At 43.6% G+C, this 27,500-nt stretch overlaps 1 protein-coding gene and 1 long non-coding RNA gene across 25 annotated transcripts in view; one reads left to right on the forward strand and one right to left on the reverse strand.

Moving 5' to 3' along the window:
• Window positions 1–27,500, forward strand: part of RABGAP1L (RAB GTPase activating protein 1 like) — a 245,480-nt gene that overhangs the window by 199,213 nt on the left and 18,767 nt on the right. For 2 of the 24 annotated variants that reach the window (XM_013372227.3, XM_021285711.2), the window contains exon 1: window positions 17,232–17,465. The exons of 21 other annotated variants lie outside the window; for them this stretch is intronic. In XM_013372227.3, coding sequence (XP_013227681.1) covers window positions 17,355–17,465 — 111 coding nt within the window. In that variant the 5' untranslated portion in view covers window positions 17,232–17,354. Of the gene's footprint in view, window positions 1–14,126; window positions 14,400–17,231; window positions 17,466–27,500 lie in introns of those variants that run through there. One more of the 24 variants, XM_065070837.1, reaches the window with a different exon arrangement.
• LOC102095382 (uncharacterized) overlaps window positions 17,461–27,500 on the reverse strand; it is a 33,137-nt gene continuing 23,097 nt past the window's right edge. Inside the window, exon 5 of the long non-coding RNA XR_010474052.1 lies at window positions 17,461–27,377. This is a non-coding gene — a long non-coding RNA (uncharacterized LOC102095382). The remainder of the gene's footprint in view (window positions 27,378–27,500) is intronic.

A 27,500-nucleotide genomic window follows, 5' to 3' on the forward strand; every position in this document is an offset into this window, starting at 1 on the left:
TATGTGCATTTGGGGGGGATTGCATTTGGGCAAAAAATGTCAAGCTGCCTTGTGTCATATTTGATCGGCCTTTATGCGTCTTTCTCAGAAATGCTATGGTGGTTTTATTTCTGCAGAAGTTTATGGAATTTAAAACTTAAGTTATTGGAAACAAGTCGTGACTGTGTTACAGAAAGCTCAGTAATGTGGAGTGTGCAGTGGCTTTGGGGAGAAAAACAGCGACTCATTCTCAGTGTAGCACAGAGAACAGCAGGGACCAGACGTTTGTTTCGTTTTTGTCAAATTAAATATGGTGACAAATTCGGGAGCACCATGCTGTACCAAGACCTAAAGCTAAACTTTTCAAAATAATTTGTAGGAAAAAAAAAAAAAAAGGCAGCGCCTAACAGCGTTCCCCTTTTATTCCCCAGAGCTTTTGCAAATCAAGATGCTGGGGACAGTGTCTTTATGCATTTTTGCTGGTGGTTGATTTCTCAGGCACCTGCAGTTGAATTTCCCTGAAAATAAGCAAACAGACAAAACTAAGCATAGAAAGATGGCCATATGCATTTTATAAATGCAGAGCTCTGCAGTGACAGTAGCTTTCAGAACTGAAGTCCCTATTAAGAACTTTCCATTACAAACCCCAGGCATTATTTTTGCCATTATTGATACTGTTTGAAGTCAAATTCAGTGAGGGGTTACTTGGCTGTTATCTACACAATATGTACGTACTGGAGTAGAAGTTTAGCTGGGTGTTTCCAATGGGCAATCTTCACATTTTTAGGATCTCCTTATTGCTTTGCTTCAGGATTCTCTGGTTTCCTGCAGTTCGTTGCTTTTATTTGTACCATATTACAGCCTTGTTTCTCTTGTGGAGAGTAAGTACTGCGGTAAACACAGGAAGAAGTTAAAAAGCATTACTGCGGGTCTGTTTGCAGGGAAGCCTTGACCGTGTATCTCGTTTTCCTATTCAATTGTTCAAGCAGCAGATGAAGATCGGGTCCTCGTTATGTTATTGTATCTGTTTATTATTCTTTCAACTTCCCTTGCTTAATTAATGCCATTTCCTTGACAATGCTTCTTAACTAAAATTTGATTCTGCAGGCAAAGTTAGTCAAAAGCCATGAAAAACCAAAAAAACCTCATCTCTGAGTAATGAATCAGCATAATAAATATCTGTCTGCACGAATGGTGTCTGTGTGAACAGCTCCGGCCCAAGCACGGCATGTCAGGTTGAGTCACCGTGTTACTGTGACAACAGAGCTGCAAACGGAGTTTCAGCAGCCCCACAGCCCAGCATGTTGCACCAACCTGGAGGGGGGTCCTCATCGCTCCTTTCCCACGTAAGAAATACAGGCGAACTTCCAGTACTGGGAATATGCTGGGGCTCACATAGCTTGGCGACGCTCAGAGGTTATGCCTTGGCCTACAAAATAAAAGAAATTAAATTATAACTGAAGTTCTTAGCGGAGTCAAGTGATTGTCTGAACAGCTTAGAGCAGAAGATCAATGACCCTATCGTACATCCTCACGAGGAACGATTTCACGGCGCTCTGAGTAAGCCAGCTGATTGTGCCACCTGGGATACTCCGCCTTTACACAGTGGGGAATATCGATTATACGTCAGCTGGTCAAGAGCGGTGAAAGAAATTGGAAAGGGATCAGGGCTTTGATTCCCCACTGCCTAACGAGGGTGCTTTGTTCTGCTTGCTCACACGCTCCGCTCTCCCAAAGGCTGCATCCAAACGCCTGCGCCTTCGGATGAACTGTTTTCCCCACTTTGGGCTCTTTTATTTTCCCACCATTAGTGACACATGAAAAGTTTCTTGTCATGCTGCTAGTCTTGATGACTTTGCAATCTACCTGATGTGTCAGAAATGAGGAAAAAAAAATTAATCATCTTGTCACTGCTGCTTTACTTACAAATCTTAAATAGCGTTGAAGACAGTGAGTGTGATTGCTTTGTTTGCGAGGTAGAAATGAAAGGAGCTCTCATGCTGAAAGAAGCTGCAGTTTGGTGCCTGCAGATCAGAAATCCCAGCACTCAGTTTTCTTCCTTACAGCGGCTCGCCCAAACCATCGTACTCACACAGGCCGGTATAGACACAAATCCCGTTGCTTTTAATAGCAGCGGGAAGCTCAGAGGCAAATTTGGCCGTCTTTTCTCTTTCACACAAAGTGAACTTTAGGTTTGTGTTGTAATGAACTTCCTCCAAGAGTATTTATTCTGTTTTTCCCTTTTCTAAGCACAGCTCGAAGCAGCATGTGTTCCTTTCGGAGCAGGAAGGACATCGGGTAAGAAAGAGCATTGGGATAGTTTGTGTTCCCAAGCCAGGTGGTTTGATGAGGGGTTCTGGCAACGGCGGTGACTCTCCAGACCAGGGGATCCTTTTTTGTAATGTGGTTTTCTTTCTCTGCCCTGAGATGCACCAGAGCCATCATCTCCAGCTGATTTGACAAACCCAGGTGCTTAAGGACCTGGCAAAGATGTTGGTGGTCAGGGCTGGGAAGGTGTGAAGGGGAAGCAGATGCTGCCTGGACTTGGTGTATCCCTTGAAAACCTCCTCCTCTTGCTCTCCGACAGCACAGAACCTCCCAGCCTGAAGCAAAAGGGTTCGTCGCAGACATAGCACTAATTGCTGAGGTGAATGAGGAGCTGACGGCTGGTTGTGGCCCCTGCCAGAGCCCATCGTGCATTCTGCTCTCACCCATCTCTCTCCATCAAGCAGTTTCTCCTCTGGACACGGGCTGAGGCCCCAGTGGCTGAAGGCAGCGGGAAAGGAGCTGCAGAGCAACAGACCCATCCACAAAGTGTCGGTGACAATAATGTCTTGAAGGACTTTGTCACAAGCATTTCTTACAGGTTGCCTGGTTAAATAAGGGAACTATTCACCTGTGTGCCCTGTGGATTTTCAACCTTTGATTCCCCATACAGGAACGTTACACAAGATTATACAGTGTCACAGGAATTTGGGGGCATGGGGAGAGATGGAAAAAACTGGTAGATATTTTTGAGTCCTTGATGTGAGGGTTTTAACATGTCCTTTCTCAATGATGAGGACATGTAGAACAAGCACCTCTTGTAAGGTCATGAGTCTGGGTTTCCTATTTGTTTCCTTTTTGTTACTTTTATGATATAAAGTGAATTTATAAGGATTAGCAAGAAGATAAAAACATCTGTGCTCTGGAAGGCTTCTCGGAAAGATCAGTAATGATGGCTCTTAACATTTTAATGTACCTTATTCTACACTAATGCACCTAAACCAGCATTTTATTCTGAAGGCAAATTTGTTGACATCAGAGGAGGAGACTTGGCTGCTGCAGGAATGTAAAGAACATACAGCAGACTGTAACGTGGGAAGGTATGGAGCTTTTGTTTTTTGTGGCCTTGTCCAAATATAATAGAAAGTAATTACAATAATTCAATTCTGAAAGTCTGGAAACCATGGCAGTTGACAGTGCCATTTTAAGAAAAATAAGCATGTGTTTTAATACATCTTCTCTTTCAAACTCCAGTTTGTTCTTTCCACTTCTCCTTTTTTTGCTCTTAAAACACGATTAGAGTGTAAGATTCAGGCTCGTCTGCGCGTTCATGTGCTAAATCTCTGGTAGTTTCCAGTACTTGTGATCTCCCCTGACTCATTCTGTGCTGGGTTCGTGTTGGGGCTGAGTGGCCGCCCTGTCTGTGGGTCCTGCTGGGACTGACGCTACCCGGGCGAGGGGCCCCGCAGCCCATCCGTATTAAGCTGAGCCTTGTGCTTTGCTAATACAACTATATGGCTTTAGTAAGCCAGCTCTAAAAGGCAATGCACACAGCTGCTAGCTCTGCAAGCAGTACCACTCCCATAAAATGGGGCTGAGCACTGGAAAATGGGTGGTATTGGGTCATAGTTAACCTCTTAAATAAAATCCTGTGTGGTGGAGAGTGATGTGAGCTGGTTGCTGTATGCCCGGGATCTGGTATATTTTAGTAAATATAGCAGTATTTTTTAATCTCTCTGGGGAGACTGAATCCTGGGATGCACGTTTTAAGGACTCATTTAGGAAAGCGGAGAATAAAATTCCTTTTGAGTTTTGATACAGTCTTTGGTTCTTGAGACCTAAACCAAAACTGTCTCACTTCAGTTGCTCATTTTTGTGCAGGTTCAGGGAGCACTTAGAGTTTCACCAGATGCTTGAGTATCCAAATACCCCAGAGATCAATGTACCACAGCAGCTCCGTGAAGCAGGACTTTACTGTCTCTTGTCTGGAGGACGAGAAGCTGAAGCAGATGGTGAAGCTGTATACTAAGGCACAGCTAATTTGGCCGTGAAAAAGTGTCAAGGTGTTGTAGGTTGATGTGCTTCTCCAGCAACAGGATCACATCGTTCCCAGTTAACTGTTGTAGCACACAAGTTGCTTTCTTGCATGCAGGTACTAGGAATACCTCAGAACGGTCAGTTATCTCTCTGTGTTTCCTTCCTCCAAGTCTCCTCATTACACATTTCATAGATTCACTTAATAAGCTCATTAAGGAAATGGAGGGCATCTCTCCTAAGCGTTTGCCACATCAGTGAACCTCAGTTGCCTTCTTTCCAAACCCAGACACAGGAAAACAAAACATGACCAAAGGCATCTCTGTGTGCAGCCCCCAAGGACCCAGAAATCACACTGAAAATTACAAGGATTGAAACCAGCCAACCTGCTCAATAATACTGAATTTACTGCCTAGGGAACTGGTGATGGCTCGTGTACACCCCACCCCACCGCAGGAATGGTTAAATGCTGCGATGGGGCACTAAGGAGGATGAAATGCAGGTGAGAAGTTTCCCTGCACCAAGCAAATTTGGTTCACACGTAGGCCCCTAGATAGGTCTTAGTCTGTTTAAGTGCCACACAAATATAACTAGTCTGTAAATAAGGAGAAAAGGAAGTTATCACTGCTCTGTATGTGTGTAGAAAGTAGAGGAAAAGGCCACTGTGTGCTCCCTGTCCCCCTCCAGTTTAGTGCCTGGACAAGCCACTTAGCATCAGTGCTGACCCGGCCACTGTCCATGGATCGTGTGCCATACGGGGTCTTGCTGCCAGGGACCAGCTTCACACACATTTAGCTGTGCAAAACAATTAACTGGTACAGTCTGGCCCCAGGTTAAGTGACCCAGAAATAGCTTTCATTCAAAACGCGTATTTAAGTCTTCCATGAAGCATTGTTCTTGCTGTTGTCATTACTCAGTCCTTTCTAGTAGCTGCTGTCTATGTGTGGATTCTGGGTTGTTCCAGAAGGCTAGATTTGTGTGATTTAGAGGAATTATTTGAGCAGAACAAGTGGATCTATGCAGTTGAGATTCAGTTACTCAAAGGATTCACAGGGAGCAAATTCCTTACGTAAATGCAGAGATGGCATCGAGATAACCTAGAGCTGCAATAATGGGAAATATATTTGATAACTCTGAAACTGAAAATGTGGTATATAGTCAAACGGCGCTAATATATCAAGGGTAGTCTGATATGATTGGATCTGAGCTATTTAAGACCGTTAATAAGTAATTAACCCATGAGGTGAGTGTAACGGACATCATTTTAATCAAGATTGAATTATTAACTTGCTGGGCGCTCTTTGGAATTTATCAGCACCGGGCAGGGCGAAGCCCCTTGGCCGCATTAATTAAAGATCCCCGCGCTCAGGAGGTGCTAGAAGCTGCTCCCCATGTCAGGCTCCCAGCTCACGCTTCTCCCCTCGCCGCCACCTCCCCAGTTCCACATCCAATTTGTCTTTTGCTGAAAAGCTGCTAATTTCGTGCTCCTTTAGCCCTGCAGCAGCCAGCCTGTTGCTAAGCAACCTCCAAAAATCGGAAGGGGCCGCAGTCTAGCTGCTTTCCTGCTGCCCACCCTTCTTCTTATTTATTTACTTATACAGCTTATTTATTTATTTAGCTAAACAGATTTCTTCCATAAGGTGGAAGCTGAGCCGAACGCCTCTGAGTTGCAGCAGGGTGCCTTTACTTGCGTATCTGTTTGTCTTCTCTCCAACTCCATCTCCTACCCTATTTTTACCGCTGTTCCTGCTCATCAGCTGAGCAAACTCCTCATGATATTTGCCGAGCTGGAGTGGCATCCAGGGGTGTATTTTCAAGGTGTAGCTGTACCCGGTGTGAGATGGCAGCTGGGAGTCTGATCCCAACAGTCCTCGATGGGAGAAGAAGGGTCAGAACAAAGCTGGCTTTAAGCCATTTTTCTGCTGACTTTTCTGGCTGCTTTTATCTTCAGCCCTGTCCGCATTCCAGGTTTCTTGTAGCGTAACTAGATCAGCAAAGAGTGAAAAGGCGGTTGTCCTTCCCCTGCCAGCGATGGTGGGGAAAGCCCCGCTGGAGAGGCGGTTCTGCAGGAACAACTGCATTTTTGTGGGGTGGGGTTGGGATCCCAGCCAGGGCGTAGATTTGCCTTAAATTATATCAAGGAGAGGAGCAGGTTGCTGGTGGAGTGTTTGTAGATAAACTGTCAGGGCGTTTGTAGTGGCTGCAGGTGGATAGAGGAGGAGAGCAGACAGGAGTGAGGATGTTACCCTGCCATTTGTTCCAGATGTCCTCCCAAAAGGGGACAAGGTAGAAGTGGTTTGTGTGCTGTTCTGTCCTGTGTCACCAGAGAACCTCCTTGCAGAGCAAAAAACAAATGTGTTTTGAATCAGTTTTCACAGTGAGGAAACACTGAGTGGATATACCACAGCAGCAGAGCCTGGCTGGATTTGTTGTGGTAGCATCAGTCACATCAGCATTGGTGATGGACTTGGTGACTGTGATGAAAGAACTGCCCCACTCTGCAGTAAAGGCTCCAGAAACGAGTCGCATGTTCCCATGAACTCTGACATTTTGTACCTTTTCTCCAATACAATACTGTCACTAGAGAGCGAGGATGAATCCTGTAGAGATTTATTTGGAACAAACATATCAAACTATCTTTTTCCTTTTTTTTTCCCTAACAAGCTGAGTCTCCAGACTACACTTCTTCCACAGCTGTTGCCTTTTGGTCCTCTCCTTACTGCCTTTGGCTGCTACTGACTGGCAGCTTCTTTGTCTATCTCCTGTAGTTTTCATCACGGACTTCTTTTTGGTAGAAAAAAATCACTTTTCTGCTGTGATGATCCATCCGTTAGCAGCCCCTCTCCGGAGAGGAGCACAGAGAAGCACATGAACACTTGTTGCTGTACATGCCGTCCTGCAGAAGCAGGGTTGTGCGTAAGGCCGAATGTAATTGTTTACATAGAAGCAAGATGAGGAAAGTGATGATTTAAGTCCAAATTTAATTTTCCCCTTATTTGCTTTAAGCATTGAATTACTCATTTGGAAAACGAAAATATTTCTGAGAGTGGTTTAGAGTGCTCATTCTCTATTCTGATTTATTTCAAAATGAACTCTTGGTCTTTTTGTCATTTACGACACACGTCTGTCACTTTTTATGCGCATCCAGAGTAATCTTGATCATAAAAATTTTGCTGACCTGCGGCTCTGTGTATTTTTAAAATATGGTTGAGATTTCACACGCCAAGTTGTCCTGTTTGCGTTAGCATGTACATTTTGGTGCTGTTATTCACGTAGAGCTCAGAAATGTGCTTGGGCAAGTCATTAAGTTATCTCAAGTATTCTCTAAGCTGAGCTGTGAACAAAACAGAGGAGCCTTAGAACCAGCTCTGATGCCCAGGAATAACTTCTACTGCTCTGAGAAGTTGTTTCAGGTACGTGTAAAAAGATTGAGTCAACAGATAGATATATATTTTTTAAGTGAGAATAAAAATATAGTATTGCCCAACAAAATAACTGGAATGCTTTGCAATGTACTGCTGATAACAGATGGCCAAGGCAGGGTGCTCCATCTTTAGCTCACCGTGAGCTTTTTCTCTTGCTGCTGTTATGCTTCATTATCAGAGATAAGAACAATCTGACTCAGATGTTTCTGGTCTTTCTCAATTTCATAGTCCTAAGTGGTTTTAAGGAAACTGTCCTTTTGTTTTTATTTTTTTCCCCAAGATGGTTCAACAGAGATACTGTCTGTCTCAGTAATGTCAGTACTGCAATGTCAGGGATACACTGTGTCACTCATTCATTTCAGTCTCCTTAAAACTGGAGGAGCCCAGTTAATGTGCTGCTGAATCCATCACCAATCCTCGGGCGTCTCTTCCAGTCCCAGGAGTGTCGCTAAGTCCATATTTAGTTCTCCAGGTTCTTGCAAAGTTCTGCAGTGAGACATATCCAGAGAAGAAAACAACGGTGTGGAATTCCACGAGACAACCCTCATATGGCTGAGAAAGGTGACCAAATCCTTCACTGCTTTTAAAGAGTAATTAGTGCTAAAGAGTAATGAGAAACTGAGTTATTCTCCCATGAGAGCAGCAGAAAAGGAAATCTATGACCTTTCAAACCATTACACAGGTCATCTGCATTTACATTACATATAATATGCATATGGAGATAGCAATATAGCTTTTTGATGTCAGTTATTTGTTTATTATAAATTAATTTTCCTTCATTTTCAGATTAGCATCATGTTCACACCATCAGATGAAATGTTGCAGTTCACTATTGTTGCAAGCAAACAACCCCCGGGGTTGGTTCTTTCGGTCTCCAGATGAGTGAACAGATGCAGACACTCATTTCCCCCCTATTAATTTGAACTGTAAACAGAGAGGTGAAATTTGATCGCTGGTGTCCTCTCTGAATATTGATGGACGCTAGGCTGAAACTGCTGCCTTACTATTCCTCACCACCATCAAAAACGAGAGATGCAAAAGAATGGTATCTCTTAATTTTTCATTATGGCTCAATTTTCTCTCAATGTAGCCCTTTATCTGGATGTTGAGGGGGCTCAGTGGGAGCACAGCCCAGGCCCGCGTGGCAGATTCCCTGAACCCAGCCTGGGCAGGACCCTGTGGGTACGAGGAGAAAATGTTCTCTGGCCACGACTGTGCTAAGCTGGACCAATTCCTGATTAGTTCTTTCAGGATGTGTCTCATTTCTTTTAGTTGCATAGATATACTAGGAGCAGTAATACAGAACCTGCAGTCCAGATTTTAAACAAAAGATAAACTTGGGATAAGACAAATGAGAAGGGTAGAAGAGGATGTGGAAATATCTCAGGTCTCTGATGGCTGAAGAAATACCTCATTATCAGAGAGAGAGCTCTTTGGTAACTTGTGTAAGAACCTGCTTTCTCTCCTCCTCTGTACATACCAGTTGAGCTCTTAAAATAAGCTTCTTAACAGTCAAATCAAGACAACTTAGTCTTTAATTCATATGAAAATACAGAAGCTTTTCTCATAGTGGTATTTTGAAGCATTCAGCGCAGATACAGATTTGCACAGTAGGAGAATAGATCAGCCCAGTTAAGCACCGAAATAGTTTGTCTCCCAAATCATCTTGTGGGAACAGAATTTCCCTTTCAGTGAACTGCGTGAGGATGAGCAGGGATTTAGCAGCACAGGATAATGTGAGGCTCAGATTAGGGGATGCTGCTGGGAGCCTTACACGGCAGATCAGCTTGCACGGCCCTGAGCCGCTTTCCTCCTTGGGGCCTGACCTGTGCCCGTTCCAGGGGAGCACGGAGACTTGGCTGCCGTCCGTCTTTCCCAGCAAACGCGTCTCATGTCAAATGCTTTCTGAATCAGATCTCTGCTAAAGCGTCTTTGGTATGAAAATACACTAGCAAGTGCTGTTTCTGGCCTTTTTGGCTACGTTCAGTCCTTTGACCTCAAAGATAATGCTTTGATTTTTAATTTCAGCATTGTGGAATGTGCTGCTCTCCTGGAAAGTATCAGTAGTTTGTACTTGTAGTGTATCATGCATGAAATAATCTTATTTCAGAGTCTTCCAGCATGCCTCAGTCCAGACTGCATCTCACAATCAAACTCTTTTATACCTGAACCACCAAGATACTGGGACTAGTTTGTCTGGTTTGGTCCAGTTTAGCTGACACCGTGTGCCATATCCTGCTCACTTGCATCATTTCAGTCTTAATTATCCTTTATCTCATCTCCAATCAATCATACTGGGGATTTATGTTTTGTTTTGGGAATATGCCATTACTCTTGCGCTATTTAAACGTAGAAATGTCTTCTCCATGAGGCTTCTGTCAGGGTTTCACACAGAAAACGTTGCTATAGAATTTGGTGGGGCTTTGCTGTGGCCTCATCATTGCCTAGCAGAATGTATTATAGTGAGTTTGTGCCTGGCCAGCTCTGGGGGTTTGGATGGACAGATGACATGCTGAGCTCCTGCCATTTTCTTTTAATTAAGTACAAGACTTTCTCATAATGCCTGGCTCTCTGGCATTTCATTCTTTGTTTTTTCCCCCTTGTCCCAGGCTAAAGGTGAGGTACAAAGTGATGCTTAGTAAAGATACTAAATGTGATGTGATTACAGGGTGCTTCAGATGGCTCATCCAGGTAACCGTGTCACTGTGCCCTGCTGCAGGGTCCCAGCTCCCTGTGCAGCGTGACTTGTTCATAAAACATTGACCAGCACTATGGAGAAAACTTGTCAGACAACAGCATAATAACAACACCACTAATAATACAACTTACAGCTTTGCATTCTTCATAAATTTCACCATTCTTAGTCTTCCTCTGGGAGGTAGATAAGGACTCTTAATCCCTCTTTGGGAAGGGAAAGGTGAATTTGTAGAGATGTATCTACCTCAAGAAAGTGAATCATGTGGGTTTTGAATTAGAAGCCACGAGTCCTGGGTCCCAATGTGAGTCTCTTCATGTGACAGATGTCACTATTTAATGTGCTACTTGATGTTAATTAAGATCTTTTGTTTGCTGATCATATGCTCTACATGAAAAGACAGTAGCCCGTGGCTGAAGGTAGCGATACAGGTATATACTTGCTGTACAATTATGGTTTGTACAAAGCCTGAACTAGCTCTGTTACTTTGATGAAGCTTTTGCGTGATAAAGTTTGGCTCTGCTTGCCTTAGCTTGTGGGCTATCTGGGTGAAATTGCTGAATCAAGCTCCACTGAAACCAGGCCAGAAACCCATATCATTTTCACAGTCACAGTATCACAGTGCAAAGCACTCTTACTATGACTGCTGTGCTAATCTTCTTGAAAACCATACTTGACCCCATTTGTTTTCTTTCCAATACCCGTTGAAGTGATGAATGCAACAAGGTTATAATACATTTCACAGGTAGTGGTGGTTCAGATCACTTTGTTATCACTTCATCAGGGGCCTATAAGAAAGATGGACAAAGACTTTTAGCAGGTCCTGTTGCGACAGCACAAGGGGTGATGGTTTTAAACTAAAGGAGGGAGATTCAGGCCAGACATGAGGAAGAACATTTTGCCCCTGAGGGTGGTGAGAGCCTGGCGCAGGTTGCCCAGAGAGGTGGTGGATGAACCATCCCTGGAGACATCCCAGGCCAGGCTGGACGGGGCTCTGAGCAACCTGAGCTGGTGAAGATGTCCCTGCTCATGGCAGGGGTGGCACTGGGGGAGCTTTGAAGGTCCCTTCAACCCAAACCATCTTGTGATTCTGTGATGATGGAACTTAGCTCTCAATCCATTCGCATGGTTTAAAAGCAAGCATTATTCAGTTTTTGGATTAACAGCCCTAGGGAATATATATCAGAGACATTTACAATGGCAAACAGGTTGTTAATGTTTGTCCCTTCAGCAGCTGAGGGACCTGTCTGTGGCTTGGCCTGGGAAGGCAGAGATGCAGAGATGCTGCCACAGCCCTGGGCAGGGGTAGGGAGGTCCCTGGTCCCGCTCCCTCCGCTGTGGTGTTGAGCAGTTTATGGGTGTCTGCTGTCACTGAACTGGGAGGAGATAAAAAACAGGTCCCCGAAGAGAAGGGGTCAAACAGGTGGCAGAAGCCTGTTGCTTTTCGGGAAATTTAGTTTGGGAATTTCTGGCTTTTCCTTCTGACTGGTTTTTGTAGGGGTGTCTGTGATGCGAAGTGGTGTGGCCCCACTCAGAGCGCATCGGGCTGCGTGTCCTGGAGCTCACCAGTAAAATCTCAGGTTTTTTAACAGCCAAAAGCTAGGATTTCCAGAATCTAACAGTGAGAAGATGTGAATATTCCTTTTACACGGTAGCAACACTGGCTCAGGGGCATCCGACTCTTTACCTGTCCGGCTGCCTCCATTGCCCGTCCCACCGCAGCTCCGCATGGGGCCTGGGATAACCCGCACCCACAGCTGGGACTGGTCCAAACCCTCTGGAAAAAGACCAACAAGCAGAATTCATCCCAACTCTAATGCAAATTCTCAGCAGACAAGAAGGAAGTTCACTAAGTGAGGTGTTTCTGTCAGACAGTTGACATACAAAGGAAACTTAGCTGAAGAGAAGAGATAATCTGTAGTGCCCTTAGGAAGTGATAGAAGCATTATGGAAAAGAAACGCGAAAACATAAATTAGAAAAATCAAAAGAGAATCATGAGTTAATTTTAAAGGCTTTAAAATAATCTGGCATGGACTGAGCTGAGTATGTAGCTGTAGGCTGGCATCCCAGCTATGCTGTTGTTTAAGCTTTTTCAGGTTTGTATGGTTTTTAGAAATCAAAATGGGTGGATTTGTTCTAGGCAGCTTCATGCACTTGTTTAGCTGTAATTTCAAGTTAATGTAAAACCTGAAATGAAGCACAAACTTGACCCAAACCATTTTAAATTGCAAGCGTTAATAACTATCTCTTTGAGAAACAGAACAAATACACAGAACAGAATTAATTAAGACTATGCTTCTAAAAATACAGGGAATGACCTCCAGCAGGCTGGGGAGCTATCGGCTGGCCCGCTCTTCCACCCTTTGTAGTGTGAGAGGCAAGGCTAATAAAGGGGTTTACTTCTTTTTGTGAGATTTAAAGATCATCTAGGAACTTTGTGGAAGAAAATCCTTACACGGCAGTTGTTTGGGAGTGGGACCAGCTTTTTGAGTGGCACACAGCTGATTTGGGGAGGCTGGCAGAGGGGAATCTGGGTATTTTCTGCTGCATTCATTTTAATCTGTAAAGACGCTTTGACTGTGTTTATAAAGGTTCCTCCTGCTTTTGCAGTGATTTTGCTGTTAGTGCTTTTCTGTAAGTGAAGGAGACCAGGGCGATAGTTCTGCCCACCTCTGCTATGCCTGCTTAGAGTAAATGATTCAAGAGGCAGAGCTGGCAACAAAAATGAAGACTCTGAAGCTGGAGCTTTCCCCTGTGCGTTTGTTGGGAACGCCTTTGCCTCAGCAGTTCCAGCCCCGCTGACCTCTGCCACCGCCAGCAGAGACACATGCGCTCTCTCCAGCACCATGGCTTTGCTGGCTTTAATCTGCAAAAATGAGTTTACAACCTCGCCTGCTTTCAAATCCGGAGAATGCGGCATAGCCGCAAATTGGGAGGGTTTACCCATGTAAGTACATATGCTAAAGCACATGGAGCCCAGATTTTTCCACACATTTGGAGGATTATTTTAAGCGAAACACAGGTGCATACACCCACATCTTTAGACAAAAAAAATAGGGAAGCAATTGCTGAACTATAGATCAGCCTGAGCCTGGCAACTGTTTTTCCCGATGGTACGGGGCGCTCCTGCCAGCAGTGGCTTAGCGCTCAGCGCTCACTTCGGACCCAAAAGCACATCTGTAATATTTACCTACTGATGTCTGAAACTGGAACAGAGTTCTGAATAAAATCGCAGCCTTCTCAAAGACTGCACCAGCACAGCAGTAAATGCTTTGCTCCTTATTTGTGATACGGGGTGACCAGGCCTGCGGAGGACAGGCAGCTGCTCCCGGCCTTCCACTCCAGCACAGGCTTGGCCGAGGGTTGGGACTGACAATGTTTGACTTGTAACCCAGCGTTACACTTGCTGGTCACGTTCAAAACAGTTCTTACAGGTCGTTAATGGGTAAGGGAGTTGTGAAAAGAACGTGATATTGCCATTATTCATCCCCATCTGGGGGAAAACACCCTTGAAGGTGGCCAAAGTGCTCTGAAAGGAGTTTCATGTTTCCTTATCTGAAAACTGCTGTGATCTTCCCAGATTAATTAATACATGAAAAGCAAACAGCAGAAAACGCTTTATGTTTCAGAAATGAGGTGGCAGGAAGGGAGTGCTTAACAAAGAGCTGCACATCCCTCCCATCTGTAATGCCTTCCCGTCTATCAGAAGATCCTCTCCCGTCAGATAGCAGCAAGACATTCCTGGGGGTGGAGTGAGAGTGAATTTATCTCAGGAGCGAGCAGGATTCTGCTTTGCTAAGCTAACCGGTTTGCTCAATTCAGGAATTTTCCATTCACCTCTATTATCCACCAGCATACAAATCGCAATAACTGTAATTAGGGCTACTTACCTTAATTAGTTAACAGTTTTCTGCAGCTCTCCTGTCCTTCTGCTGGCTCTCCTCTGTCATCCTGACTGCTTGGTTGAACCGCTTCTCCGCAAATTCCTGCTTTGGAGGAGGTATGCTTTCCAAAACCGTGTCGTGGAGGGGACTGTGTTCCTGTTCCTCAAGGAAGGCTGCATGGTCGACATGGTGTTACACAGAGCAGCGCTATTTGCTTTAAAGAAGCATGAAGTTGCATTACGTGCTTTTTATTGTCTTTTGATAGATTATTCATCACTCGAGCGCTCAGAAGCCCTGGCTGAGGGGGAGGCTGTATTTGAAATGCTGGCAGGAGCGCGCAGTGCGGCCTGAGGAGATGGCCCAGGGCATCTCTCTGCGTGGCTTTTCCTTTCCGTCCCCCGGTGCTGTGCTGGGCCTGCGGGGACAGATTTGCTTCAGTCTGTTCAACTCAATAGATTTAGTTTAAGAGGCTCAATACTTATAATTTTGTGTGCTGATTCAGAGCACAGCACAGACCGTTAACACGGATGTAAAACATAGGTTTGTAGGGATTTGTGGGCAGCTCAGCTCCATTAGCTTGGAATAACTACTGAAAAACATCCTTTTTAAAGCAAAGGTATGCATTAGCCAAAGCCAAAAATCAGTTGTTAGATCTTGCAATTGCTAGTTAGAACATGCCTAAATTACAAGCCCTTTCTTAAGAATAAATATCAGAATAATTATTTGGCCAATAATAAAATAGTAGCATGTAGCTTTAGTGCTGTTAAATCATCGAAACCGTTCTGTTTAAGATGAAAAAAAAAAAAAGGGAATATAGGTTCTGGTGCATAATCCCTTATAAAATAGAAATGCCTGTTGGCTAAATCAGGGGAGGGATCTGAGTAGCTGCGGAGTGCATCTGATAATTTGCATTCTCCACCTCCTGCCCTTATTGCAGAGTTAAATTGGTGTCTCATTAACACGGGGATGTTTGTTGTTACACCGCCCGCTCTCTCCCCTGTGCCCGCACGACTGTTCCGATGTCACGTCAGTCCCTGTTGGCAGCCTGGGGAGCGGGAGGGGTTGTGGGAAGGGACTTTCTTCACCTCTTACAACAGGTGCCTTTGTCAGCACACCTCAGAGCAGCCCGGCAGCAGGCACTGCAGCTTGGCCCTCCTCGAGTTTGCGACAAGAACAAATAATACCCACCCCACAAGGCAGCGAAAGGCAAGAGGAAGCGGTCACTGAAAGCACTCGGGGAAACCTGAGCGGGATTTGGCACAGCAGGTATGGGGTTTGTATGGGCGACACGGAGAGCAATCTCGTGAGCTGGATATCGCTTCAGGATCGGAATCTAAAGGATCTCTGCCGTGGGAATTAACTGGAAAAAACTTGCAAAGCTTTGAAGAAAAACTTTTAAAAATGCGCTATAGGTGCATTTCGAGGAAAAAATACCTTTCTTTGGCCTGCAAGGGTTAAGCATGATCAGAATCTGCTTTGGTCTCAAGGATTTAACCTCAAGTGCTGCATTTTTTGTTTGCCATAAGCCTATTAGAACTCTGTTTCCTAGCAATAACATGTAATTTCTCCCCCTATTTAAGAGGAAGAGATGTTGGGCTTTTAATCCTGTACGCTACAGCTGTTGCTCAAGTTTCCTATTGAAATGCAAATAGCACCCGGTGCTATTTAGATACCTGTATAATCTTTGATAAAGATACTCTGGGAGCACAGGGAAAAGAGAAAAGCAAGGTGGGGCTGACCCTGTTTATTCTGGAAAGCGAGAGTGTAACCATATGCTACCAGCAACCTGAACTGGAAATTTCTACCAGATTTGCTGCATCCAGCACATATTCTTTTGGGAGCCAAATGCAGGGGCTGAAATGATTTGTGTTTCTTGAGCAGGTATGATTTTTCACCAGGAAGAAGAAAAGGCTTCCAAAGAAGATATAAATGTAGTGGAAAAGTGAAAGCAGAAGTGCTGATTTGCTTGGGAGTTTTACTTTGCCTAAGTCTCCTGAATGAAGTTTGTTTTGGGGATATTGTGTCTATTCTTCAAATCGCTTATTATTTTCTAGATTTTAATTTGTAGTTTTGAGAATATTGATTTTTAATTATTTTTCTGATTTTTCTTTTTTCCCTCGCGCTGTTTTTTTCCTGTGTCAGATGTTTTGATAAATTAATTGGAAAGCCAGGAGCAATTTGAAGGCACCTACGCTGTTTAGGACTTATAGACAAGAAATCTATCTCTTCTTGGTTAAAAAAAAGCCAGTCCCAGATTCAGGTTTAACACCTTATTTCACTTGTGGAGGTGTGAGTTTATTCGAGGAAGAGCTCACAGTCTTCATTGCATTTTTCATGGCTCTTTTACCCTGTATTACAAATGGAAGCTGAAGGACTTTTTGGAGGGTTGTGATTTGATGGCATCATCTTCTTCCTAAAATCCAAGTGTCTGCATGGCACGAAATGCATTTCAGATCTGTGTGAAGGTGGAAGTGAGTGGTGTTAAAGATTTGAAAGGAGAAATTTAGAAACTTGTAGAAAATTCCAAGGAATGTCTGAAAGAAATCATCATTACAGCAGTCTCTGAATTAACCAATAAGCCAGAAGAAGCAATTCATTGGAAAGTGAGACTCTGCTAAGAAGAATAGCAGCTTTCATGGGAGAAAACTGGATATAAAGAATAAACAATTGCTCCAAAGTTTAAGAAGAACAGAAGTTATTCTGGTCCTGCTGTCAAGCACTGATGGATCTTTTCTTGCTTAATTACTAATCTGGTTTGGCTACTGCTTTTTCATCTTCAGCCTAACACTGGAATTAAAACAGGTTCCCTGCCTTTCCCCAAACTTGAGCAAATGCCTTTTGCAAGCTGGGAGCGTGAGCAGGTGTTTCATATGTGCTTCCAACCATAATAAGAGGCACCGTGGAGAGGAAAAACCCCCGCGGGAGCTGATTTGCTGGGTCGTATTTTCTGCAGTGACACTCCTTCCTCGTTAGCTTCTTCAGGTGGGTGTGAGCAACGGCCACGGGCCTGAGCCAAGGCTCACCGTGCGTTCTCAACCTGCTCTGGCCGCTGACACCAGCTTGCCGGCAAAATGATGGAAGAAATCTCCATAACGGTGGCTTACGATGCCCATGTTTTTAGCCAGCTGTACGATGAAGATTTTCTGGCCAACCTGGTGGCGGTCAGCAAACCCAAATCTGTGGTAGGTGTTGCTCTTGCTCCTTTGCCAATAATTTTTTACAGTTATACTCTGTCCAGTAGTTAAGTCGTTCTGCTGAAAGCTGTTGATTATTTAGTTTCTCTTTTTATTACTTTTTCAGAAATTTGCTGTCATGAATCAACAAAATTAAAATAATTTATAAGAGATAAGACTGTTAAAATAATGAAGTTTAGAAGAAGGTGATTTGCTCAGTAGGATAACACTTAAAATAATGTTTTTGAAATAATATTGAAGTAATTGAAATAATAATTAAGTGGGTAAGTGCCTGAACTTATCTAACGGAAGAATCAGCACTAAATGATGTACACACTTGGTGTCTTAGCGTGTCAGTTAAAGGGTCAGGCCAGATGCCCAGCGTTCACTGAGGATCTGGGGTGTAGGTCACGGTCAGCACTAAATCTGAGAGAATCTGTCCTTTGCTTTGGAATGGCAATTTAACACTTTCGTTTCTTCTGAAATCAGCATAAACGTCCATAAAAACCTTTTAGTTAGATTACTGGTTCCTTTTTTTCATAAATAGCGTATATCTTTATGTGGATGACATGTATAGCGTGGTCCTCTTCCTCCCTCGTGGAGCCCGAGCACTTGCAGGGAGCTGCACCCAAGTCAGTAGTTTAGGCTCAGTTTGGTGTGAGCCAGTCCACATAGAAGCAGTCCAAAGAAGTCTTTGAAAATGCATGTGCAGGTGTTGAGCTCAACTTGAAAGCAGAGACAGTTAAAATTTCAGTCTAAATACAAATCAGGTGAATTATGTAGCAACCCAGTTAAGCATTTGTGTTTGCGGATTTTGGTCTGTGCATGTGTTTGTATCCAGGTAGGTCACTAGGCTGTGACAAAGGGAGGTGTTCTCAGATGAGGTAACAGAACATTTCATGGATGGCTTGCCCTATAAGTTATATCTGTGAAGTGCTGCTTGGCGATGACCTCTTCAGTTTTGTGTAGCTTTGTAGCAGAAGTAACAGGCTTTGTGTTGTGTATCTCTAGATTCCTCCAGATGAGCTATGAGGGACTGGAGGAGAAGTAACTGATGTCAAGAGCACCATGTTACAGCTCCATCTGACTTGGGCCACTTCGAAAATAAGATGAAATAACATTAAAAAAAAAAAAAACATCTTTATGAGGTAGTTACTTAGCTCCTATTAAACAGAGATACTTACATGGAGAACCATGGAAGGAAGAGCATCATCATTACTATTATTTATAATGTCTGAATGACTGACTTTAGTGTAATATGTGTTCTTATCAGCTCTTTTTATTTTCCTGAATCAAAGAGTATTAACATGTTTCAGTACATTACCTACTAGTAGATAAGAAAGGTGTCTTTTGCAGGGTTTACACAGGAAATACTTAACTACTCCTTTAAATGGTTTTGAGGTGTACTAACTAAGCAAATAATGGTGCAAACAACCCGAGTACGTTTAAGATGAAGCTCAGCAGGATTGTGATGGGATGAGATGGTGCGTGGGAGCCTGCGCTAGTACCTGATGACTCAGAAAGTTTCTTTTCAGTTCTCTGTTGCTATGTTTGATCATGGGACAAGCGGCCGATTGGGATAAGTTGAGGCAAATCCTATTGACTCTGTCCTGGTCATTTTACCAGGCTGTACAACGGCATATACTGCATGTAAAGTAAGATTCTGCAGAGAGAATTTGCAGAGTTGTTGTTCATGTTAATGGGACAGGGATTTCTGCAATCCAGGATTCATCTGTTCGTTTGCAAAATCCACGTTTCATTCATTTTTAAAGGTTTTTCTAGTATGCTGCTCTGGTTGCAGGGAAATGTTAAAAAGTTCTTTAAAGGCTTTCATCCTGTTCCACAGTTTGGATACCAGGATGGCTTTGTTGTAGTTCCAGAAATCTTGAATTAGTAATTCTTTATAGTTCATTTGGGTTGTGCAATAGGTCGGGACGCACAGCAATCTCTCTTGCAGAGAGCTACTGGTTATGACGTGCAGTGACAACGGGTTAAGACTGAAACCAAACCAGACCCAGACAATCCCTGTTGTGGGTTGTTTGTGCTTCAGGCCAGTCCTGCAGGACCTGCTGGCAAGTCCAGTGCCACACAGGTAACGACCTTCATGAGGAAAATCAGAATTATCTGCCGTTGCCGGGTCCCATCAACTCTAGTTGTATTTTTCAATAGAAAATGTGATTTTTTTTCAGTGAAAAGGGTAACAGTGTTTTTGTACTGTTGCTTTGATGCACATAAACACTAGACAATTAAACAGGATGTAGATGATCTGAGATAAGCTTTTGTTAAATACGCTCCAAAGCAACACTGTGATAGCAATCCTCCAACATATATTTTAATAAAATTAGTCATATTGCAGTGTGACCATGACACACGGTTGTTTTGCTGTGTGCTCTTGCTTTCGAGATTTCAAGTTACTCTGGAACTACTTTGCACAGACGTTCTGCTGTGGAGTTTGTGCAGGAGCTGAGTGGCTTTGCTCTAGCGAATTGCAGTTCTCAGCTTATCTGCAGAAAACTTGGACCCCAGGGTTTATAAAAATCGTACAGTAAGTGGTATAATCCTCTTAATCCAGAGCTGAAAAACATTCTTCTGGAAAGCTTCATTGTACTTCCATTTGCCTGCCTGCCGTGTTGTGTGTAGCTCTCCGTTCAGGGGAATTATCAGCCATTTCAGAGAAGCAATGTGTGGTCACGCACCAGCAGGCTCTGCCATTACGATTTCCAGGCTCTCAGTTTCCCATCGAAGCCAAACTGAGGAGGTTCGGAGCGGACGGGTGAACTGCAAAGTGGATGAGAATCTGGGTGGCCCTGCAGGAGCACAGGGGTGGTGATGAGGGGCTGAAGTCTAATGGGCAGCTGGCCAGACATAGGGTTTGGGGTTGATAGTGGGGCTGGCACTGTTTGGCATCTTCACGCCTAGACACCAGGGGCAGGAGCCGTGGTGTTTCATTGAGTAAGCTGTTTCCAAGAATTCAAATACATGTGAGAAATTTTCTGGTCCTTCTTGTTCTTTACTGCTCTTTCTACTGACGCATCTTCTGCGAATTTTATTACTGGGACTGTGTTTTTCACTTCCAGGCCACTGATGTAATGCTTGGTAAGGCTGGATCCTGTATGATTCCCAGAGGACACCTTTTAGGATGTCATTAACCCAAAATGAAAAATGTCATTGAATAATGATGTCCTTTGATAATGGCTCTTTGACCCATTTCCTAAGCATTTTAATTCATGCTTAATGGCTATTATGGCTATTGGATACTCCTCTTGGTTGGTTTTGTTTGTTTTTTAGAATAAATCTATCATGTGGTAGTGAATCCAGTGCTAGAGAAGACTGTTATAACTGTAAAGTTACTTTTATCAATCAAAGCTGTAGATAAAGAATAAAATGGGACCTACAGTTTATACAATCCCACTGCTGTGGAACCAGTTACGTTCCTGCGTTAGTTGTCAGCTGGATCCTTATCAGCTCTGCAGAGCGTGTATGTGGGTTTCTGAGTTTCAGCTGATGAACCAAAGTCATCCAGATGGTTTGACTTGTGGTTCTTAAATGCTGGTAATACAGAATTTTCTTCTAATCTAAGTGAATCTCCACTGCGTTCAAGGATTTACTGAAAATGAACATTGGTGACGGGAGATCTCGTCCGCTAGTTCTGTCAGCACTTCTGCTCTGCGTAAAAACCCACAGCCTGGTTTGCAGCAGAGCCGAGCTGTTTTCTGGACAGTTCCGACTCCTCTGAATTGTAATTATTTTTGAGCTCTAATTATTAATGCATATGAACAATGCTTAGGAGTCCTCTTGTTTTCAATATGCTCTAGAGTCAACGCCAGTCTAACGAAACTCAAGAAGGAACTTAAACTTTTTTCTTCTGCATTTAGTTTTAGCTATTGTTTCATTTGTCCCTAATTAATTACCTGCATTATTTTCTAATTCTTTTCTCTTCATGTTTGAAAGCATTTCTTCTTGCTGCCCTTTTATTGTCTTTGGATCAAGAGGAAATTATTTAAGCAGTGTGTCAAATAGCCCTTTTATAAATAAGAACAGAATCTTTGTGATTAAAGCATGGATATTTGAGTATTTTGAAGCTTCCTCATTTTCTTCTGATAAAGAATTCCTGGAAAATTGATATAAGTTTTTCTGGGCACTTGAGAAACCGCTTCTGTCTCTGTCATTACAAGCCCGTTTGGGAGAAGAAATTTGAAATAAGTTTCTGGACATTTTTGGTTCATTAGGTCTGTAAATGTAATGACCTTGAACTTGTTTGGTATCGGCATTGAACCTTTGCAATTAAAGAAGAGCAGGTAACGAGTTACTTTGTAAGGCCGTATTTCAACATTTAAATACAGAAATGGTTAAATAAGAATAATTTAACTAATTTCTCTCGCCACAGGTGAGGCAGGTCGGGTAAGATTGATATATAAGCCACTTCTAATCTGTTACAGGTCAGGTAAGATTGATACATAAGCCACTTCTAATCTGTTAGATACCATAATTGTCATATTGAGATGAGAAAGTGGGTCAAATGAAAGATTTGAAGCTCCTGAATTCTAACCTTCAGCCTTCTTACTAATTGTAGGTCGTCATTATATATGATACATCACACCTTAGTAAAGCTGTGTACAAACCCGAAAGCTTTGTGTGTAGTCATAGCAAACGGAAAGTACACGTTTCTCGGTGTTCTGTCGGTGTCTGCATGATCAGTGTGTTCGTTGACTTTGAAAGGAGTGTTAAAACTAGATGAAAAGGTGATTAATCTCTTCATGGAAGCCTGATTTCTTAATTACTAGAAGGTGGAATAGAAAGTTTGTGTAGGTGAATGTGGTAGTTAAAAATATTGTCTTCATTGTCTACAACAATTTTCATTCTTTTTGAACCCAGTTCTCTGAATAATTTGGCATCAATTCACTGCCAAAGTTGGAAAACATATTTCAGTGGTTTTTATCCTGTTCAGTTTGCACTTTCATGCACCATTCAATATGCACATTTATTCTTTATTGCTTCCTTCTAGCTGTGTCAACATGAACTTCGGAAAAAAGAACATTGTTTTAAAGCTGTAGGCTTGGTTTTTGTGCTAAGAAAAATCCAGATGGTTTGATTTCAAGGTAGCATCTCAGCTACGCCAACACAAAGTTCAGCGTATATACAAACATTGTAGTTTTGCTGCAAGGTAGAGTCACCTGAGCAATCCCAAGTTAACACACCGTGGCATTTGTTTGTCCTCTACCTTGGCGATCACAGGAGCGAAGCAGCAGCAAGCAGGGATTGTCCAGATTCAAGTTGAACGGCTGTAGCAGGTCGGACAACACTTGATTCCGGTATCCCAAAGCTGAGGGTCTCCTTTTTGTGTCAAGAGGGACAGTACAGAGAGCTCAGGAAGATTATTAGGCTTGCCTCATCTTTGCGGCTGTTGGTACTGGGGGATGAAAACAACGGGAAGTAGATGTTGCTTAGATGTTGCTGCTAATAGTAACTGGCTTCCTTTTGTGCAAAAGGTGTGTGTTTTCCCTCTGCAGGAGCCCTCTCTTCTGTAGAGCTCTCTCTTCAGCAGCAGCTTGGCTTTCCAGCTGAAGTTGGCAGCACGGCCACATTTCATCTTCCACCCCCAGCTCCTCCTGCCTGATGAAACTTCTTGCTTTTCTCAGTGCTTAAGAAGCTCTTGGGATTTTCCCTGCTAGATGATAAAGTAGACAGTCTCGAGTTCCTTGGTGACTGACATGATGGATGAGCGCAGGTCTCCACACAGGTGAAGCAGCAAACTCAGATTGTAGCGCTGGGGCAGTGGTGTGGAACTGGAGTTGGGGCAGTGAAACGGCAGGTTTAAAAACCAAAAACCGGCCTCGTACATCCAGGTTTGTGAAGCGGTACACCTGCTTTGTGTCTCTCGGGGCTGCCCTGCAGTGCTGCCGAGTGTTCCCACCCCGGGCTGCTCTCAGACGCTGCTCGTGCTGCATCAACAGCTCGCGGTGCCTTTCACCCCTCCTGTCCTGGCCTCCGCCAGCTCCATGGCAAGGCCTCTGCAGGTACCACCAATGCTGAGAGGCGTGAATGTGGCCAAACCTGCAGCCTCGTTAAAGGCACGGAGGAAACCTTCTGGGCAGATGAAGGATTACAGAGATAATGGAGCAGCGCAAGGATTAGTTATTGCAGCAAAATGCTTCAGTGAGCGCTTCTGATACCTTGGGAGTTGGACACTGTCCCACTTGTATTTTCAAAGGGCTCATCATTTTATGTGTGGTTTACAAGAATTGGTTTTATATTTTAGGGTTTTAGCAGTAGTGTTTATGGAGCTGGACAAGCAGAAAAAGGACAAGGCTTTTGAGAAGATGTGGTAAAACAGAAGCCCTGAATGGTAGAGCCCTGAATGGTTTAGCTTTAGTATAGAAAAGGTATGTTTTTTTCTGCTACTGGAGTAGTGCTCTTAGTAATTGCTGTTAGTGACTTGTGGGTTTGAAATATTTGTAAAATTAAGGAAAGGTGTTTTAGCAGCAAGGACCTCACTACACATCAGAGAAGCGTGACTATGATTTTAAACACTTGCCAATTTAGAGTGTGACAGCATTACAGTTTTTGATACTGCAACAAAGAATTGCAAACAATAACACATAGAATGTGTATTCCAAGAATACTGCGAGGTTCTTTACTGCTGGACGTGGCTCACCGGGGCGTACCGTTCAGAGTTGTGATCTGGCACCAATGCTCCATCTCAGGAAGGAGAATATTTTGTTCATCTTACGCTGGGCACAGAGTGTGACAGGGGACAAGTCGTGGCTTGGTATCTCAGCAGGGTCAGGACAGGCAGCTGGTTTCCCCAGGCTCGTGGCAGCTTTCAGAAGATGCATTGAGCTTAGGGGTTGTTAGCTGAAAGCTGTGGGCTCTGTGGACTAAATATGTTTGATGAGACAGGTTTTACAGCCATGATAAGATGATATTTTGAACCTGGTTACTGAGAATTTGGTAGGCTTGTGTTGGCAATTTTCGATAAGTGCAATAGGGAGATAGGTCTGTGTTCCTTTCAGCATCCTCTCAGGAAGGTTGGAAAGCGAACACTAGCACCACTTAGCTACCTTCTGTAGCTGGGAACAGGGTGTTCCTTTGCTAAGTGATGCAAGAAAATCACTGGGGGCTTTTTCCTGAATTTCCAATTCTGTTGTCCTGGGGATGGTGGTGAAGACTTTGCTTGTCTTCCTGGTCACACTCTATTGCTGTGATGTGCCAGGAAATACAACCAAAGCTCTAAAATGGTTGTGGGCAGGTGAAAATCAGAATGAGTGATGTACCTTAAAACGGGGGAGAGCTGAGGGTCTGATTTTGTGTGGTCACTGAGGATACGTACAAAGCCTTTAGCACCAAATGCTGTATACTGAAAGGTGTATGTATGCAAGACACACAAAATCACCTGGAACTGTTAGATCACAGTATCACAGTATGTTTGGGATTGGAAGGGACCTGGAAAGCTCATCCAGTGCAGTCCCCCCATGGAGCAGGAACACCCAGATGAGGTTACACAGGAAGGTGTCCAGGCGGGTTGGAATGTCTGCAGAGAAGGAGACTCCACAACCCCCCTGGGCAGCCTGGGCCAGGCTCTGCCACCCTCACTGAGGAGAAGTTTCTTCTCAAATTTAAGTGGAACCTCTTGTGTTCCAGCTTGATCCCATTACCCCTTGTCCTATCATTGTTTGCCACCAAGTTATGAGGTATAAAGCAAAGAATAAATTTTGTGTTGGAAAAACTGCTGTTGTTTGTAATAACTGTGAGCAGGGCCCTGTCTAAGGTCCTAGTCTGTGTCCGCAGGATATATACACAGTTTCATTTAGCCCATATAGTCTTTTGTAGCAGAGATCTCACAGTTCAGGCATTCTTTAAGTTATGCCAGATAATGAAAATGACCTGTATACCAATATTTTCCATCTAGAATGTTTCAGATATTTGTATCCTCAACCACAGTATTCCTGTTGACCAGAGCCAATTTAAATGCAAAATGGGTGCTTGCTGCCAAAGTGGATATAGCTGTTTCCTTTCACTGTGTCTGTCTCGATGCTAAAGCCCTTATCTGTACGCCAGAGGAAGCACTTTTTGTCTGGGTGAGCTGCTAGACATCAGCTGCAAGTATATAAAGAATATAATGGCAAGTGCCATTTCCAGGCACTGCTTTTAAGCCACTCAGGGTGTCTCTTTTTTGCTAAAACAAATAGAGTTGAAGTGGATAATAAGCCCTCCATATGTCGAAGTGAAATGAATTTTTGAATGCTGACAAGAGGTGTTTTGAAGAATCTCTGCTGCAAGGCAGAACATCCTTTCCTTGAGCCGTTTTATTTCTAGATGCAGGTTCCCCTGCAGTCAACACATGTGCCTCTCAAACACAAGCGCTGTGGTGAGAGCACAAGTACATGCCAGTGTTTAGAGCTACAGTCCAGGGAATCTGCATTTCCTTCCCTTTCCCCGTGTTGCTGCTGGATTGCTGGACAATGAGGCTCATTGAACATCTCTCAGTCTCAACCTACGTTTTTAATATATTAACTGTGTTGCTCACTGAGCCTCACTAAGCAGATCTTTAAACAGCAGGGCTATGGAAGAATAATGTGTTATGCCAGGTTCAGCAGGTTTCAATGAATGGAAATACATTATAGAGATAAAAATCTGACTAGAGGATCTGGTGTTGGAAATCAGCCGGAGTCACTGACTGTGCCCGCTGCCATTTTGAATCACAGTAACTTGTGCAGGTACTCTGTAAATTTTGCACCCTGCCTTTCCCTTCTTCTTATAAATACCTGTGGGCGTCTCAGTTGCAATTGAGATATTTGGATAATGGACTGATGTGGAAGAATTAAATAAAAATAAAAACTCACAGCAAAGCTAGTTCCCTTTGCCTCCAGCCAGCTTTCAAATTGAATTTGTGTTATCCTGAAAACTCTCTTCAGGAGATCTTACACCGACAGAGCTGGCAACGAGGCGACTTGCGGAAGGAAGAAAACTCTCCCGTGCAAGGAAGGGGTACTTAGGTGTGCTGCTATGGAGCAAGCTGCTTTGTCAATATAAAAGGAGCATTTCTGTAAGTTCTTTTTTCCAGATAGGAGGTGGAGAGTGATGCTGTTCTGCAGCAGGCGTTCAGACAGGCACGCGTTAAGCAGACCATCTTTCCAACACAGTGTATGCTTCCAAGGCATCTCAGGGATATCTCTTCCTGCCGGTGGAGATGATAAAATAGCGTCTGACATTCAGGGCTTCTATTGTGCTGCGTGCAGCAGCCCAGCTCGAGCAGAATAACGGCACCGCGGACCCACGTGCAGCCCCAGCACTGCAGGTTCGGTGCTGCAGGCTTGCCCAGCGCCAGGCTGCCCTGAGAATCAGATCATGGCCCAGAAGCTGCTTCACAAAAACATCTTGATCATGTTGCCCCAAAACCAGGGGTTAGGTGATGTTTAATGGGATTTGTGCTGTGTTTTAGAGCGGGGGATGCCCGGGTCCTGGATACGATGCTGTACTTAGGTGAAATGCTGATGAGGACTGTTCCACTTGATTTCAAACCCGCAGTGAAACAGCTTGTTATCAGCGAGCCCTTCACTGCACAGTGACAAAAGGAGAAATGGAAATTTCTTCAAGCTGTATTACAGCTTGTGAATTTTCTTTAGGTAGCAGCTGATTTTAATCCCTACATTTTTTTTCTGCAAATGAATGCTGCAGATTTTCTTCTCCACAGACCACCCAGTGCAAATAGAGTTTTATAAGAAATTATTATTTGCTCTTCTTCCCTTCAGATTTCCTGCTTGTGGCCAATATCTCTTTGGAGATACAGTTGTTCAGATTGTATTGCATAGTATCTAAATATGACATCCCACTTGCCCCTTTTAAAGTCTTGTCCAAGAGACGAGTCTGTTGTATCAACATGTTACTGTGAGTTTGGTTCTTTCTTTTCCATCGTGCATCCTTCCAAAAGAAAAACAAATTTCTTATCTACTTCTGAACATTACTGCCAGTGACAGCCGTTGCAGAATATACTCCTTCATGCCTTTTGGCAACCACGTTTTAAGAAAAGGATGATACAGTTAT

This window comes from Columba livia, chromosome 8 (assembly GCF_036013475.1).
Source record: "Columba livia isolate bColLiv1 breed racing homer chromosome 8, bColLiv1.pat.W.v2, whole genome shotgun sequence".
Classification (NCBI taxonomy): domain Eukaryota; kingdom Metazoa; phylum Chordata; class Aves; order Columbiformes; family Columbidae; genus Columba; species Columba livia.